The 17364-nt window shown below is 33.3% G+C and overlaps 1 protein-coding gene across 1 annotated transcript in view; it reads right to left on the bottom strand.

Moving 5' to 3' along the window:
* LOC126710194 (two-component response regulator ARR12-like) overlaps positions 1–17364 on the bottom strand; it is a 33244-nt gene that overhangs the window by 1173 nt on the left and 14707 nt on the right. The window contains exons 2-6 of the mRNA XM_050410577.1: positions 9142–9296; positions 7667–7813; positions 7077–7469; positions 6876–6952; positions 249–1406 (exon numbers count right to left, since the gene is read on the bottom strand). Coding sequence (XP_050266534.1) covers positions 249–1406; positions 6876–6952; positions 7077–7469; positions 7667–7813; positions 9142–9296 — 1930 coding nt within the window. The remainder of the gene's footprint in view (positions 1–248; positions 1407–6875; positions 6953–7076; positions 7470–7666; positions 7814–9141; positions 9297–17364) is intronic.

The raw sequence follows: 17364 nt of genomic DNA, 5'->3' as shown, positions 1-17364 counted from the left end.
AAGTTTTTTATGATAAAATTTATAGTATTTTTAGCATTTCATAAATTCATTCATAACCATTTAGATGATTTGTTGTTAATGAAAAAATAATAAAGTGATATCGATAGTAATCTCATATAAAATTCAGTAATAATTTGTTACCTCAATAAATTTTGAAACAAGTTGTGTTTTATGTATGAACCACTATAAACATAAAAACCAAACTCAAAGTGACATTTTGATAAAAGATTTTTTTTTTTCCAACACACCTGAGAAGGAGGTTGGTTGTAGGTTTCCTCCAAGAAAAGCTCATTGAGATCATCCTCCCCTAAGTTTGGCATGAGGGAAATGGCATTCAGCAGATCATCATAGGAATAGTCATTTTCTCGTCCATTTACAATATTGGGTTGTTGCTGTGACTGTGTTGGCAAGATTTGCAAATCATTTTCTTGTTGATTGACAACGTTAAACCATGGTAGCAATTTGTCTGCTTTCTCAAACCCATCAGAAGAAGACTCTCCTTGATCCATATTATTACCAAAAGTTTCATTCCCCATTGTTGCAAGAGCGATATTGTCACTGTGCCCATTCATCATCCCAAAGCCATTGCAAGGACCATTTGGTGCCCCATTGTCATTGAAACTCTTTTCACTTGTTCCAATTAGCTCTTCTCCATTAGTCATTTGGATTCCGGTATCAACGCCATTATTATAGCCAAAATTTAGAGCTGCATTAGAACTGTTGAGAGACCCCATATTTTTCTTAATGTCTGGAATATAACTATGGTTGAGAATTCTAGGTATTTCAAAGTCGGAGTTCAACAGGGAATCATTTAGAAGATGAGGCCTAATTGGTTGAGTTTGTTGTGGATATTTGTCATTACAATTTGAAGTATTCACTAGGCCATTCTTAGCATTATTCATAGGGCCACATGTCATATCTCTCAACGATGGAAAATTCGATCCAACATTGTTAGCAAAAGCTGGACAATTTGCTTGATGAAGAGAATTATTTCTATTGCCAAACAGTGTCTGTTGAAGATTGTTCAATAAGCGCCATTGCTCAAGTCCTAGTTGAGGCACAAAGTTGGAACTTGAAGCATTATGCTTAGTAGAAAAACGTGTAGGTTCTATGTTGAGAGCATTAAAGGATTCTCCATATCCAAACTGAGCTCCACTTGAAGATGCTCTGTTAGAAGGAATACCACCAAGGATAGAACCATTAAGTGTCATAAAATTACCTCCAAATCCTAGTTGGAGCATAGATGTTCTCTTTTGTTTTTGTTCTGGGAATTGGGGATAGTTTTGTCGAAATTTTTTGAATATGTGTGATGGAGGAAGACCAGAGGCAAAGCTTGATCTCAAGGATACGCCCTTTGAGGTGCAAAGACCTTTTTCCGCGACTTTCTTTAGGAATAAACGATACTTCTACAATATTCCCATGCATATACATAATCATCACTAAGGAATTATAATGATTAAGAAACAATAAACAAGATTGTGCATGAATGCTTTCATTTACAAACAATAATGATTACTAACAAATTAGACATTAATTCATAGGTGCACTTTGTTAATGATGATGTTGAATATGACATGTTACATGACTCCTTTGATGGTTTAAAAATTGTTAATTACAAGCTTCTTAAGAAAAAGACTAAGAAATTTCAGGAGAAATTCAGCAAGTTTGTTTGTGAAAAGGATACCTTAACCGATAAACTTACTGAATCTAATAAGTTGGTTGAGAAGTATAAGAATTTCATACGTTTGATGTTACATTCTCATGCATTTGTGCATCATGCATTTCTTTTAATGCTTTGTTTATGCTTTTTTTCTTTTCATTTGTTTTTGTGTGAGTAAAAATCCAAAAACACCAACAACAAAAAATCTAAAAATTTAACCATGATGTTTAGGCACATATCTCATGTAAAGTTTGATCTAATATCTTTGCACTAATGACATAATACATTTACGAGTTTAGTCTTGTTATATATGCATATTATAGTAATTGTGAGTAAAATCTAGACTTCTATGTATGGTTGTGGTAAATGTGTATTCGCATTTGTCATACTTTGTTTGTCTCTTGATTCGATTGATCTTGACATATTCATAGAATGGTTCATATATCTCTCTTCACCATTGTTTTTCTTTATGCTAAAAAGCTCTTAGAAAGTTGTATTTCGAAAATTAGTTTGAATAGGAAAAGGTGGAGTACAAAAATAATATAAAAAAGATAAAGAGTTGAAAAAGTCGTGCTTCGAAAACTAATTTGACTAGAAAAATGTGGAGCATAATATGGTTTATAGGTTAAATGTAAAAGCCAAATACTTATGAAAAAAGCATCTGTTTTCAAATGTATAGAAAAAAGTTTAGTAAGTTGAAGTTGCACTAAAATCATAATTTCTTATCTATATTTTTGCAACTGAGACTCAACTTCCGTATGTTCTAAACTTATCAATATCATATTCCAAGAATGTTTTGCTAACCAACATCAATTTCAACACATTATTTTTGAACGTGAGGGATCATATATACTCTTGTCTATTCATATTAAGGGTCTCTCATGTCTTAGTGTCATTATTGTATACCTTTTATGAGTTGGTCATTGAAGAATCATTTTAGAAATTCAGACAAATTCATACTTGATATTCAAATATGATACACAGGTTTATTGTTCACCAGATGCCTATCTCATTTATTTGTTTGTACTCATTTAAATTTGATGTGTTTGTACTTAATCATATTGTGGTTAAATCAAAAAGAATTTTTATTATTTTCTTTGTCTTTGGAAGTGTTTATCTATACCTTGTCGTCTCATGATTTTGAGTTTTTTATTTTATGTTGATTTTTAAAAAAATTCATGAAAATTTGTTTTTAAAAATAATGGTCAAAGTCATTCATGAGTGCTTCGCGAGTAACTCATGAGTGGACTCACTCCCAAGTGAAATTTCTTTGAAATATTACATTCAGTCAGGTTTTAGGCAGAGCCATTCACAGTTGGTTCACGAGTGACTAGGGGTTAGTCCAATTTACAAGTTGTTTTTAAAGAAAAATGGGCTTTGGGCAGTGGTACTCGCGGCAAGTGGCTTACACTCGAGAGTTTCCCGGATCAGTATTTTAAATGGGCATTTTGTGGTTTTCTTTTTAAAAGTTCTCCTCTCTCTCTTCCCCCTAAACCATCTTTTTTGATCTTTCCTCGTCAAAACCCAACCAAAAACAAGTGCATTTCAATTCTTGTTCATCTCCAAGGTAATTCATTACACTTTTATTTGTTTTTAATTCATACTATTTGAATATGAGGTTTTTATGTGTTGGATGTTGGCCCATTGTGGCATAATACTCATTCTTGTTTGAGCTTCATTACTCATACATCATGTGCCCCATATGTATTCTTGTCCTTGGTTTTAGCTTCAGTTCTTATCATCTTTCTTATCGACTCCTTTCTCATTCATGTACAAAAAGGGTGAGAAATTATAGGTCTTTTGTGCACTTTCTTAGGGAGAGAAATTCCATAAGTAAAGATGCATATATCAAGGGTAGAACACATCTTGTCAGGGGGAGTTGTTTTGTGTTGATCACTTTAAGAGGGAGACATCTTTTGTTTTATTTTACAATTATGAATATGTTTGTTTACTGTTCTGTAATTTACTTTCAATATTCCTTTTTGTTGTTCTTGTGACTGTGTTGTTTGGCCTTGACACTTTTATGATGCTTTGAGTTATCTTTTGTTTTATTTGCTTTCTTGTTCTCATTGCATTGCGTTTTTATGTTGAACATGCATACATCTATATGTTTTGTGCATTAATTATTGCATTTTGGATGATCTCTTGCATTGTTAAATGATCATTGTAGTCATTTTTACATGACTGTCATAGTTCATATCATGTTTACTTGATCGGTATTTTTGTTCCAAGTTCTTCACAATTCTTAAATTTAAGTGAGTGAGTTTTGTCAATGTTTCCAAACTCACGTTTAAGTCTAAAGTCTATTATAAGATGTTTTGTCACGAAATAGGGGAAGATTATTAAGTTGTGATTTTTTTTCTCATTACGTTTTGTTGGCTTTATTATGTGCCAATTTTATTGTAATTTATACATTTATTTCCTTGTATTTTTTGTGGAGGGGTTTAGTCTAGAGTTGGTGAAGAGTTGCACATTTAGAGGAGTTTAAGACTAACTTGTGAGTAGCTCGGGATTGACGCACTCGCGAGTGGACATGTGAGGAGTGCAAGAAATTTCAAAAGTTAGTTACAACTATGGTGACTCACAAGTAACTCGCAAGTAGGCCGGCCTACCCACGAGTCACCCATGAGTTCCACTGTGATTTTTTTTTTCCTAGAAGTAACCTTCCTCCTTTTTGAGAAAGAATTGTATTAATAGTTAATTAGCCTTAATTGATCAAACTGTAATTAAAATTTGGAGGTCTAAAACAACCAGGGCTGTCCAGCACCCGCCCAAACCTGAAGAACTGACCGGCCTAACGCCCTTCAATCCAATAACTGCCCAATTTGAGCGATGGTTTGGTAGGCCGTTGGTCATCGGCGCCAAGAACCCGACCCGCCCGACGCCTTTCGCAAATTGCAAATTTCGTTTGAAAATCGGTAAACCTAAACTCAAAACTTTGCCAATATAAAGAGATCTCGGCCAAATCTCGACAAATATAGCAAGATATCGGCCAGATCTTGAAGGATATGGAGGAATATTGGCCAGATATTGATAGATCTGGCCAGCTCTGTCAAGATCTGGCAAGATTTGGTCTAAATCCGACCGAATTTCAACCCTTGTAGCAAACTCGAAACTGACTGAGATGCACCCGAAACCAATAAGACCCGATCCAGCCGATCCAAAGCTCCACATGGGTCGGTTGTGAGTTATGCTTTCTCCCACCCGAGTCTTTTGGGTCAAGTCTAGGTTGGGCATAAACTTGACCCGGATCGACTTGTGGACAGCCCTAAAAACAATGCCTAATTATTGACTAGTGTGTTTTCAAAAACAAAACACACAGATGTAATGCAAACAAAAAGATAGAGGATTTTTCTTGACGACATTTTTTGTTAGGTTCTAAAGACTTAGAATCTTATATATTTAGAACTCTAATGTGTATTGTTGGCAAACCATGATCAAAACAAGTTGTTTAGTCGTGTTTAGACTTGCTCAAAGTTGTGTCTTTTATGTAAATTTGGATTTAAGTTGATGCAGATTTAATAAAGTAATTTGGCCTAGTTCGATCGATTGAAGCTTAGGCTCGACCAATCGAAAATCGGGCAGAATGCGTTTTCTGCAGAATTCCAACTCAGCCTTAGTTCATTTAAAACGTTTAGGGTTTTGTATTTTTGCCCTAGGTATATAAGACAAACCCTAGCCACGTTTTAGTGTTGTTCATATTGCTATTTGAGTAAATCTCTTGTGAGATCTATGAGAAACTTTCCTTTACACAAGCTTAGGATTATCAAGAAGGAGGTTCGTTCAAGAACTTGATGATTATTCAGTTGCTGCCATAAGAACTTAAAGAAACACAAGCGGATGTGCTTGTACTTGCTGGAGAATCCAAAAAAGAAGGAGTTCGTGGTCTCAGAGTTTGTACGTGGTCGTGTCAGTAAGTTTCTACTGGTGGGTAGCAATAGGATGTTAGCGGTCTAAGTCCTATTGTAAAACTTCGATTCTTTCATAGTGGATTCAGGTTTACCTTGAGGATAGCTAGGTTAAATCCTCCCCAGGTTTTTACCGGTTTGGTTTCCTGGGTGATCATATCATTGTATTATTTATCTTTCCGCTGTTTTGCATGATATGATTGTTTGATTGTGATAACCTAGATTTGGAATTTGGACTAAGTAATAACTTGGCTAATTACCTAGGTTAACCCAATTGTGTTTTTTAAGGGGTCTAAAAACCATAATTTTTTTTTCCCTTATGGCATCTGTAGTTTCTTTTTTCCCCCTTATAAAAAAGCTACACTTTTTTAGAATACAAAAATTTTCATTTAATTTTAAGAATTTGAGGGTTTTTTTTTTTTCAACATCAATTTGTGAGTGGCATCCATAAGAAGCTAACACTACTTTTCTCATTTTCTTCTTTTCTCTTTGGAGGTGAATTAATTAGGATGAAGACAATATCTTTTAATAAAATTGATGGTTTCACAAAATCATAATTAGTTAAATGAAAAAAATGATAGGATTTGATTGCATATGGATTACCCTAAAAATTCTATAAGATTTTGATCCGCTATTTGGCTTTCCACGTTATCTACAAATGAATTATCTCTAATTTAAGGAGTATAAAACCTAAAGAACTTTTGGAAATAAAGACATGAGATTTTATCTTGGAAATATTCTTTGAAAATAAATGGTTCTAGAATTTTCTGTTTCGTACATCTCAACAATTGACTGGACGTCTTTAGGACAATCTTTTTGCAACTTTCTTTTATGATTTTTGAGTTTTTAATGATCTATGTTCAATAATGTTCAGCAAACTGAATGTACAAGATGCTCAATTGTACATGTTTTATAATTAAATCCTAACAAATGACATTTAAAAAAGTAAATAAATTTTGATAGTTTTTATTTGTTTCCATTTTGCATGAATTTACTACGGCACATTGTTAAGGAGAACTTGACAACCAAGACCTAAGCTTAGCCAAAAAAGGATATATTAATTGGCTGGTGATCATATGAGAATTTTAAGAGTAGTGCTATAGATACAACATTTTCATGACACTTTTAGAACAAATTCTATGTAGTAGGTTGTTATTTGTTGTTATTGGTGGAGAAAAAAATAATTTCAATTATGAATTCAAATTAAAAACTCGTAACAACTTGCTACCTAATATTTGTTATGAAAGTATTTTAAAAATGTTGTGAGCATAGCACTTCTTAAATTTTAATTTAATGTAGAACCAAACCTGTAAATGACTGGCTACATTTCCTCTAGTTAAGCCCCACACATTCATGATCTCAAGAATCGTCTTCGGCACAGCCTCTGGAAGAATTAAAATTAGAAAGATAAACATTAGAAATGCAAACATAGAGAAATTGCAACTGAAAACTAAGCAAAGCATAAACAAAGAGGGAAAAGTATTTGTAATTAGCAAGAGATCTCTTACTATCCAAGCCTATATGATTTATGGCTTCCAAGAATCGACAGTGAAGTGAATTTGTCCAAACCAGCTTTGCCCTTTTAGGGACTCCCTGATTCATTTCATTCTCATCTTCCTTTCCCATTTTTGGGGCACCCTTTCTCTTGGAGTCCTTTTTACTACGTTTTCCTTGACAAACAGATGATGCTGCAGATTTTTGATCCTCGAAAGAAACAACCGATGATTCAGCTGGAATGTTTTTGATTTCTTCGATAGCAATAAATTTGCCTCTTTTAGCTGCAACAGCATACTGCCATACATTTTTGAGGTCTTTCGGGCTTACTGGTTTTACTATATAGAAAGCAACTCCACACTCTAAACTCCTCAATATGACACTCTCATCGTCATCAGCAGACATCACTGCATTAGATTGAATAATACATTTGGAAAAAAATTATAAACAAAATTGTGTTATAGCATTAAATAATCAAAATCCTATTAAAATATATAAACAAAATTGTGTTATAACATGAAATAACACTAAGAGGAACATTTTATAGATGAAAGCAATGGCTTTTTATTTAAAATTAGAATCATTGATGTAAAATGGCACTCACTAATTACAGGTAGCTTGAATTCTTCTTCGACTTCCTTTTGCAATTCAAGCCCATTCATTTCAGGCATATGCAGATCTGTAACAACAAGGTCGAATTTTTGCATCCGAAGAGTAGCCAAAGCATCCATTGGGTTTCTAACTGTCACAACTAAAGTAATAGCAACAAAGTTATTAGTTTACAAAGGAATCACTGTAGAAAGAAATGTTGAAACCATTTTACTACAAAGTACAAATTAAACAAGAGTGATTCTCACAAATATAACATTTCCCAACTAAGATTTAATTTTAAATACTTCAACATACTTGGTTCAAGAGTGTTAAATTAATTGATAGAAGGAAATTTGATCATTAATAAGCAATAATAACAACCCTTCCACAAAATTAACAAAAAAAATATATATATTTTATTACATGTAAAAACGAATAGAGTATATACCAAAGCACAAGCTAATACCTCCTACTTAGATCTAGTAAATCTTGGGAAAGGATTAAAGGCATATATAGTCTCTTGGTAAGAAAAGAATATTATAATTTTCAATCATTTATGTTAAGGAAAATAAAAATTGTAGTAAACAAGCAATAACTTTGAGCCAATGAAAAAGTAGATAGGATCAAAACATAATAGTTTGAGAGAATAAAATTATAAAGTTTTAATTTGTAATATATGTGAAAAAGAAAATAGAAGAATTAAATCTATTGTATGTGTTTCTCAAAAAAAAAAAAAAAAAATCTATTGTATGTGCAATAGATGAAGACACTAATTAAGATACATTTTCACTAAACTTTTTCTCATAGTAGAATGGAGATAAATGGATATATGGAATATCTAAAAACAAGTGAAAAACATGTATGCATATCAAATTAATGACTATAAGAAAATTCATGAAACATAATACTAACAATATAAGAAAAGAGATTCAAAGCAATCGTGTCAATAAAGAACATGAAAACAATAATCAATTAGTAGTATAGGGAAATTAATCAAAATAAGTTTTCGTGTTTTAGTAGAAAGCCAAGTATGGAAACTCAAATTCTCCCTTCAATTTCTTACACACAATGCAAAATGAAGAAATCTTTTAGATTAAGTCAAAAAACATGCACACAAGGCCTTACCAAATTAGTGCGATATGAGATCCATAAACAGAATACTAGAAAACAAGTGTGAGATCTATTTTAGAGGAAAATATTGATCGGAAAAATTAAAATTAAAAAAATCATATTTGTTGAAAGTTAATGAAATTCACAAGTTTATAGGCAGAAGAATATTAATCTATGTATGTATGTAATGCGAAAGCTAATTGTCCCCAAATACATAAATGAAATAAAAACGGTTGGAATGAAAGTGCTCTAATAGAAAGAATATTATAAAACATGTATATAAAGGCTTGTGAAAACCCTAACCATGCAATTATGTGTAAAATAAGAAGCTAAATACAAAGAGGATTGAAATCTTTAAACCAAAAAAAAAAAAAGTACCTTCATATTTCAATGTTCTAAGCATTGCAGAAACAATGGCAAGAGATGTAGCATCATCATCTACCACCAAAATATGGATATCTACAATGGAGGTTTTGCTTTTGAAAGATTGGTCTACTCTAACTCTCTCACCCACCATGGCCATGGTCAATATACTATGAACAAAAATGGGGAGAAGAGGGGGTATATATTTATAGTAGAAGGACCTAATGGAATCAAAAAGTGGATGCAAAGAATGTGCAACACTTGTAATACGACTGCATTTGTAGGGATAGATGGAAGGAGGGAGATTTTATCACAATTTTGTTTTGATTTTTATCTCTACAAAAATGTGTGCAATTTCTATCAAAAATTTTATTTTTTGACAAACAAGAGTATTTGGACATCTTTAAATATCTAACTATTTCCTCGGATATATACAGTCCCTCTCATCTCACAAATATCAAATTTTGAAGGGAATGTACATGCATCACCCCATAAATTTTCATACTAATTAAATTAAAAAATCTATCCCAACATAATCATTCAATGCAATTTAGCTAAAATAGAAGGTTTCTAAAGAAGATTTCACAGCCTTTTCATTCAAATTGCCTCGTACTTCTTAGTGGATGACCTTGTTTATTATTGAAAAAAGAAGACATTTTTAATGCAAAAATAGATGGTGTTTAGTTATGTCCATATTGATTTGATTTTGGCAATTTGCATTGGTAAAATAATGTTTCTTCTCTTTAAACACATTCGATTGCATCCATAATTAGCGAATCCACTTCCAACAACATAGTATTAGAGTTGCATTGCTTAAATATTTTCCAATTGCATCACTTGTATTATTTTTTGTTTATAAATAATTTCAACTTATTGCGTCCGCTCTTAACAATTACTTTTTTATTATTATTATTTAAGTTGATAATCACTTATATTAATTAAAACATGAAATGATTCATTTAAATAATGTATAAGATTGATATGAAGATGATCTAACTTAAATTTTAAGTATTCCTCAAATATTTATTGATAAAGGAAACATCATTTTGATGTGGAGTTACATAATAAGATTTTAGGATTTTTTTTTTTCCCAAACAAGTTATAACAATTAGAGAATCACATTATATTTTTGAATTAAATGACATTTAGTTCCTTTATTTTGTCATAAAAATCATATAATCATAATAACGACACGGGATATTGGGATCAATAGTAATAATGACTTACCATTAACGACCAATCATGCATCTTAAATACAAAATCATCTACGTGTCACAAATCTTTCTAATGCTTCATTCATCTTATTAATAAATTTTGGATCCTTTGAATATAACTCATTCATGTAATAAAAGGTTAAAGCAATTTAGATTTTACCACCAATCTAGCTAGTTGTCTAATATTATTATGGGAGGTATAATTAAAAGAAGGATTTATTCATATCATTTATTCTCATTTTAAATTTTAAGTGGTTACTATTTAAAGATGAAGAAAACAAATTCACATGACTTCATTGTTTTTTTCATTAAATTGGGATTTTGCTAATATATAAATTGAGATTTCAAGTTTTTTTTTTTTATTCAAGTTTTATTTATTTATTCATGAAATTGAGATTTTACCTCTTTTATTACTTAAAAAGAGGATTTCTACCCTTAAAAAGAATCAAAACGTTCACAAATATCAAACAAAGACAAACGTATTGGGCCAGTTTGGTGGGCTTCTGAAAGAATCTTTATGTATATTAATGGATCCATTTCTAGGTGTGCCTTATCACATATAGAATAGAAAATTACTCCTAAAAAATTTTGTTTGTCCACATCATAACATGTTTAAAGTAGGCAAGGATATAGTGAGTTGCAATTAGCTAAATAGGTAAAATGTTTTCTCCTTTCTTAAGAGATTTGATTGAATTTTGGTTACTCCAAAAATCAATTGGTATCTTGACTTGATGTTAAAAAACAATCCTTATAAAGATGAAGCCATAGAGACAACTATGTACCCTTATTACAATGGCTAAAAAAAAAAAAAAAAACACACACAAAACAACAATAATTATAATAATTGATTGATTTTTTTTTTCTTTTTTAAATTAAAAAATAGAGACAGAAAACTAGGTCTGACCCATGGAGATTGTAAAACCGCTGAATTAGTTTATATATAAAATTGTCTCTGCATTTCACTTTGAAATGACTCCATAGTATGGATCAAATCGAGTCAAATGTCTAAAATACCACATATGTAATTGCAATTTGCAAGTGATGCAGAGACATGTCATAGTATCACAGTGATGAAACGAGGTCCTCAGCCCACAATTTGAGAGCACTGCATTTCACTTAATTAAAAAGGATCCAAAATCCTGATCAAATCCTAATAATAAGTTGCTTAGATAAGGATGTACCATAAAGCCTAATCCTCATTAAATAAGTCTGAATTATTCTCATTTTTCATCAACTTATTTAGATGAGGAACTTGGAGTTAGGAGAGGCGACTTTGCTATGTGCGGCGGCTCCGGCCCTTAACTCTACTACTTTACTACTAAGAATTTTTATTTAAAATTTTTTAAATGGCTAAGTTGTTTGTTTTGGGTAAAAGAGATTGATTTAACTTAATATTTTTAGCTTTATTATTGGTAATTTTTGTTGTTAGGCTAATTTTTTTGGGCTTGTATATTTTGTTTTAGATTTAATCTATTAATTTTTTATGGCCTTTAGAAGTTGGAAAATGCTAAAACTACAAAATTTTTACAAATTTCTAATGTGGTGAATAGTTATTGACAAGTAAAAAGTGATGCAAGTGTGCAAACCAATAAGAATTTTCTACTTCAATAATTTGTAAAAACGTTGTAAAAACATTTGTGGCTATAACATTACTCTTAAAAGAATTGATAGCATTGTTAAGGGGAGAAAGTGTAACTTTATTGAAAAAAATTGCTAAAAATATTACCTATTAAAATATTAATATTTAAAAAAAAAAAATATTAGGGGGGCCATTGCGCCCCCCCCCCCCCCCCTCCCCCTAGTCCATGTATAGCTCCATCCATGCCCCCTCCACCCTCTAAAAAAAGAAAGAAAAGAAAAAGGCAAGCCTTGGCTCATCAATATTTAAATTATTTTATTAGAAAGAAAAAGTAATAAATAAATTTATAATTGGAAGTTCCAATAAGTAAAAAGTTTAACTTGAGACAGGTTTGAAGCTCTCTTCCTCCACCTCTCCCCCTTCCCCACTATATATCTATCTAAAAAAAAAAAAAAGAAGAGGTTTTAAGATCAATTTAATCCGATGACTTAGGGTGTTTGGATTGATGAAAAATGAGTTATATAACTTAGTTTTCATCACCCAAAACTCAAAAAATGTGGGACACACTGAAGAAATGCTTGTTTGGACAAATTCTTGAATTAAGTTCTCAAAACTCAAAACTTAAAATTTTGAGTTTGAGTGACGAAAACTGGAAACAGATTTTTGGGGTTTTCAAGTTGTGAGATTTGAATTTCAATGACAATCTTGGGGGGAAAATGGGCTTTTTCCCTTAATTTTTAAACTATGCAGCAATTTGTCCTAATTTTCAAACTATTTGGGTTTATGTCCCTATTTTGGAACTCGATTTTTTGAAAATTGAGTTCCCCTTATAACTCGAGTTTTCTTATTATCAATCAAATTATTACCGATCGGTATTTCGAGTTTTCTTATTATTGCCGATTGGTATTAATTGAGAAATTATTAGTACCGATCGGTACTAATTGAAATCTGATTATTACTGATATCAATAGAAATCTCATATGAAATTTAGTCACAGCTTGTTACCTCAATAAATTTTGAAACAAGTTGTGTCTTGTGTATGAACCACTATAAACATAAAAATCAAACTCAAAGTGACTTTTTGCTAAAAGATTTTTTTTCTAACACACCTAAGAAGGAGGTTGGTTGTAGGTTTCCTCCAAGAAAAGCTCATTGAGATCATCCTCCCCTAAGTTTGGCATGAGAGAAATGGCATTTAGCATATCATTATAGGAATAGTCATTTCCTCCTCCATTTACATTATTGGGTTGTTGCTGTGACTGTGCTGGCAATATTTGCAAATCATTTTCTTGTTGATTGACAATGTTAATCCATGGTAGCAATTGGTTGCATTCTCAAACCCATCAGAAGAAAAATCATCTTAATCCATGTTATTACCAATAGTTTTTGTTAGGTTCTAAGACTTTAGGAACTAATGTATTAGAACTTCAATGTGTATTGTGTTGGCAAACTATGATCAAAATATAGGGTCTAGGTTTAGGTTTGTTCAAAGTGTGATTTAATGTAAAATTGGAATCCAGTGTGTACGTTTTTAGACCCCTTAAACGCAAACAAATTAACCTAGTTATTTAGCTAAGTGATTAACTTAGGTAAATTATACAGATCTAGGTTAACATAGATAAATCATATAATTGAAATAGTGCAGAAAATAAATAACATAACGATATGATAACTCAGGATAACCAAACCGGTAAAATACCTAGGGAGGATTTAACCTAGCTATCCTCAAGATAAAACAGATCCACTATGAAAGAATTGAAGTTTACACATTAGTGACTTAGACCACTAACATCTTATTTCTATCTCGAGTAGGAAACTTACTACTATGATCACGTGACAACTCTGAGTCCACGGACTACTTCTTTCTTGGATTCACAGCAACCACAAGTACTCCTACTTGTGTTTCACTTTAAGCTCTTTATGCAGCAACTGAAGTGATCATTAAGCTCTTGACATGAATCTTGATTCTTGCTAACCCTAAGTATATATGAAGGCAAACACCTCTAGATCTCACAAGAAATTCATACACACTGCATAACATCAATTATAAAATGTGGCTAGGTGTGATGCCCCAATTTAATTAATTGTGTGATGTGTGTGGGTGTGTGATGAGTCCCACATCGGGTGTTTACTAGGTTAAACTAGGCTTTAATAACAACTGCAAGGAGCCTCAATTGTGACTAGAGCCTCAATTGTGACTAGTCCTTTTGAGGTATAGCGCAGATGTGGCTAGCGCTTTTCCTTGGGTCGTTACATATGGTATCAGAGCCGGCCTGGTAACCCTGTGTGGGCTCAGAGACACTACCTCACAAATTAGATCCTAACGAGGACATTAGAGATTTAAGTGGGGGAGATTATAATGCTCCAATATGATTGATTGTGTGATATGTGTAGGTGTATAATGAGTCCCACATTAGGTATTTACTAGGAAGATCTGAGCTTTATTAACAACTACAAGGAGTCTCAATTGTGACTAGTCCTTTTAAGGTATAGCGTAGATGTGGCTAACGCTTTTCCTTCGGTTGTTACACTAGGGTTTTTCCTTTTATACTTAAGGCAAAATATAAAACCCTACACGTCATACAGGCTTGGGTTGAGTTGGAAATTCTGCAGAAAAACAATCTACACAAGCTTCGATCGATCGAGTCTAATTTTTGATCGATCGAGCCTTGCAAATTTACACAATAAATCCCGTAGTACACTCGATTCCAACTTTACACATAAACACACTTTAAGTAAGTCTAAAACGAGACTAAACGTTTTGATCATAGTTTGCCAACATTACATAATGAAGTTCTAATACATTTAAACCTAAAGTCTTAGAATCTAACAAACTCCCCCTTTGGCAATCTATGACAAGACACATAATAAAACAAAATGCTCAAAGTTACAAAAATAGCCCAACCAAAAATAATTCAACCTAACTACTATCTATCAGTTGCAAGTGTAGACAGCAGCACGACTGAACCAACCTGTATATTCCTGTAACACTTAATAAACACATAAATACATGTGTGAAAAATACAAGTAAAACAAAATAAATTCTTGATTTCACATAACATAAAATAAAAGATATATATCATGAATAATCTCATAAATATAAATTGAAAGTTCAAAAACGTATACAAAAACACTTTTGAACGTTTAGACCCCCAAAAACCAATTTAATCAACACACGCAATATGTTAAACAACTAGTGTGCGGAAACTTAACATATGCTATAACATGGAATTGATTAAACAACTATCTAAGCCACAACAAAATAAACCACAGCAGATAATGTAAAGGCAGAGATAGAGAGGAAGGAAGATGCAAACACAGCGATAACACCAGATATGTTATCGAAGAGGAAACCGAAGACCTCGACGAAAAACCTCTCCGCCGCCCTCCAAGCGGTAATCAATCCACTAGAAAATACAGTTGGGATACAAGGACAGCAATAGACCCTCCAAGCCTAATCTACCCAATGCACCTAAGCCCTCCAAGCTTCTTGCTCCAACGAGGTTGCACCGAACCTTTTTCTTTTCTAGCTTTCCGGATTCCGCTACTACACCGTAGCATCAACCAATGAATATTGGCTCCTTCCTAACTGCTTCCCAGAACTCCAAACGTCTGTCTCACAGAGATGATAATGGTGAGAACCAGGTTTGGTATAATGCCTCTCAAGGATTTGACAATGGAGAGGAAGAGAGTGAGGGAATTTGATGAGACTCTAAGGTAGAGATTGTGGGTGAAACAATCTGGTTTTTCTTTAGGGTTTCTCTCTCAAAATTCTCTCTGGAAGCTCTCTTTCAATCGTGGGTTAAAAGGGTATTTATACTGGAGTGAAGAGGAATGCGAAACGTCAGGTTTTTCCAAAACAGGGGTGGCTCACGGCTTGACCTCGTGGCTTGACTAAGTCGCGAGTTCCAGTCGCGAGTTAACCGTATGGCCAGTTGTCCTGTTTTGTCCTGTAGTGCTCCAGCTAGCATGACTGTTCATCTTCCAGCATGCTTGGCACATGTGCATCTTCTGGCGGGTTGAAGCCGCGAGTCCACCCGCGAGTCCCAGCCGCGACACTCTGTTTTCTTGCACACTCTTGAGCAATCTTCACACTATCTCACTCACTACCCTTACAACAATCCCACCTAAATACAGGGTTACTAAATGCTGAATTACAAGAAAATTTGGCACGGAATATAGCCAATTAGATGGTTGAATAAATTCAACCTTACAATCTCCCCCTTTGGCTATTCCGTGACAAAACCCTAAAACAGACTCTAGACTTAACATGTGAGTTGGGAACAGTTGAACAAAACTCACTCACACCTAACTCTAAAAGCTGTGAAGCACTTAAATCATATGAACATAAACTCCTGAAACACAACAATACACCATGATCATTGTAAGCAGAAAATTATAAATGCATATGAAACAGGCAATATGAGATCAAGCAAAGATGGAGTTAATAAACAAACCATGGCTTGATCAACCAAGTGAACACCACAAGGTAGTGATCACAGTGTTCATTCACACTTGGAATGAACACAAGGACATACAAGTTAACAAGCACAAGGCAAGACACTTGTATGCTCAACACTCAACCAATGCATAGCACACAAGGCATATGCATCTAGGAACAATCCTACAAGGGCACAAGAGTGACAGTACATAAACCAAAATGCAGAACATTTAGATTAAAGTACTGATTTCAGCATAGCATAAAGGCTGCACTTAAGCATGGTACATACCATAAAGCCTACAAACTATGCATAAAACAATAACCCTGAAAGCTTACAAAAGCATATGGGTACAAATCAACAAATACCTGAATAACATCATCAAAATATATTTAAAGAATAAACCAAGAGTATATGAAAAGAGTTAGAAACAGTTATACACCAAAATCCAGTGTATTAAAACCATAAAAACCATAAAAAAAAACACTAATTACTCCCCCTCAACAAATTACTCCCCCTTAAGAGCTGCTTTTCTGCTTCTCAATTATCAATGAACTTCTCCCCCTTTTTGACATGGAATGGCCAAAGGGTCACTTGTCATGCTGAGTTGTGAAGCTGTCAAGTGTAGCAGCCAAGACATCAATCTGGTCTTGCATGGCTCTCATCCTGTCAGAATGCTCAGTCTGGACTGCCCTGATCCCATCAAGCCTTTCCAGAATGATCTGGAAAGCATCTGGAGGTGTGTCTGCAGAGGTTGAAGCTCTGTGTCTTTTGCCACTTCTCCTAGGTGTTGAAGTTGATGCAAGTCCAGCTGCTTCTGCTTCAGTCTCCATTGGAGCAGCCTCTCCTTCATCACCTTCATCTTCTTCTCCTGGAAACCTAACACTTATCCTTTTGCAGGTAAGCTTGTTGATTGCAGAGGGTGTAGACATGGGACTGATGTCTTGAGGGATTGGAACTCCTTTACTCCTAAAAATCCTCATAAGCAAACTTGGAAAGATCAATT

The sequence above is a fragment of the Quercus robur genome, chromosome 12 (genome assembly GCF_932294415.1).
Source record: "Quercus robur chromosome 12, dhQueRobu3.1, whole genome shotgun sequence".
NCBI lineage: Eukaryota > Viridiplantae > Streptophyta > Magnoliopsida > Fagales > Fagaceae > Quercus > Quercus robur.
This window is presented reverse-complemented; position numbering and strand designations above follow the sequence as displayed.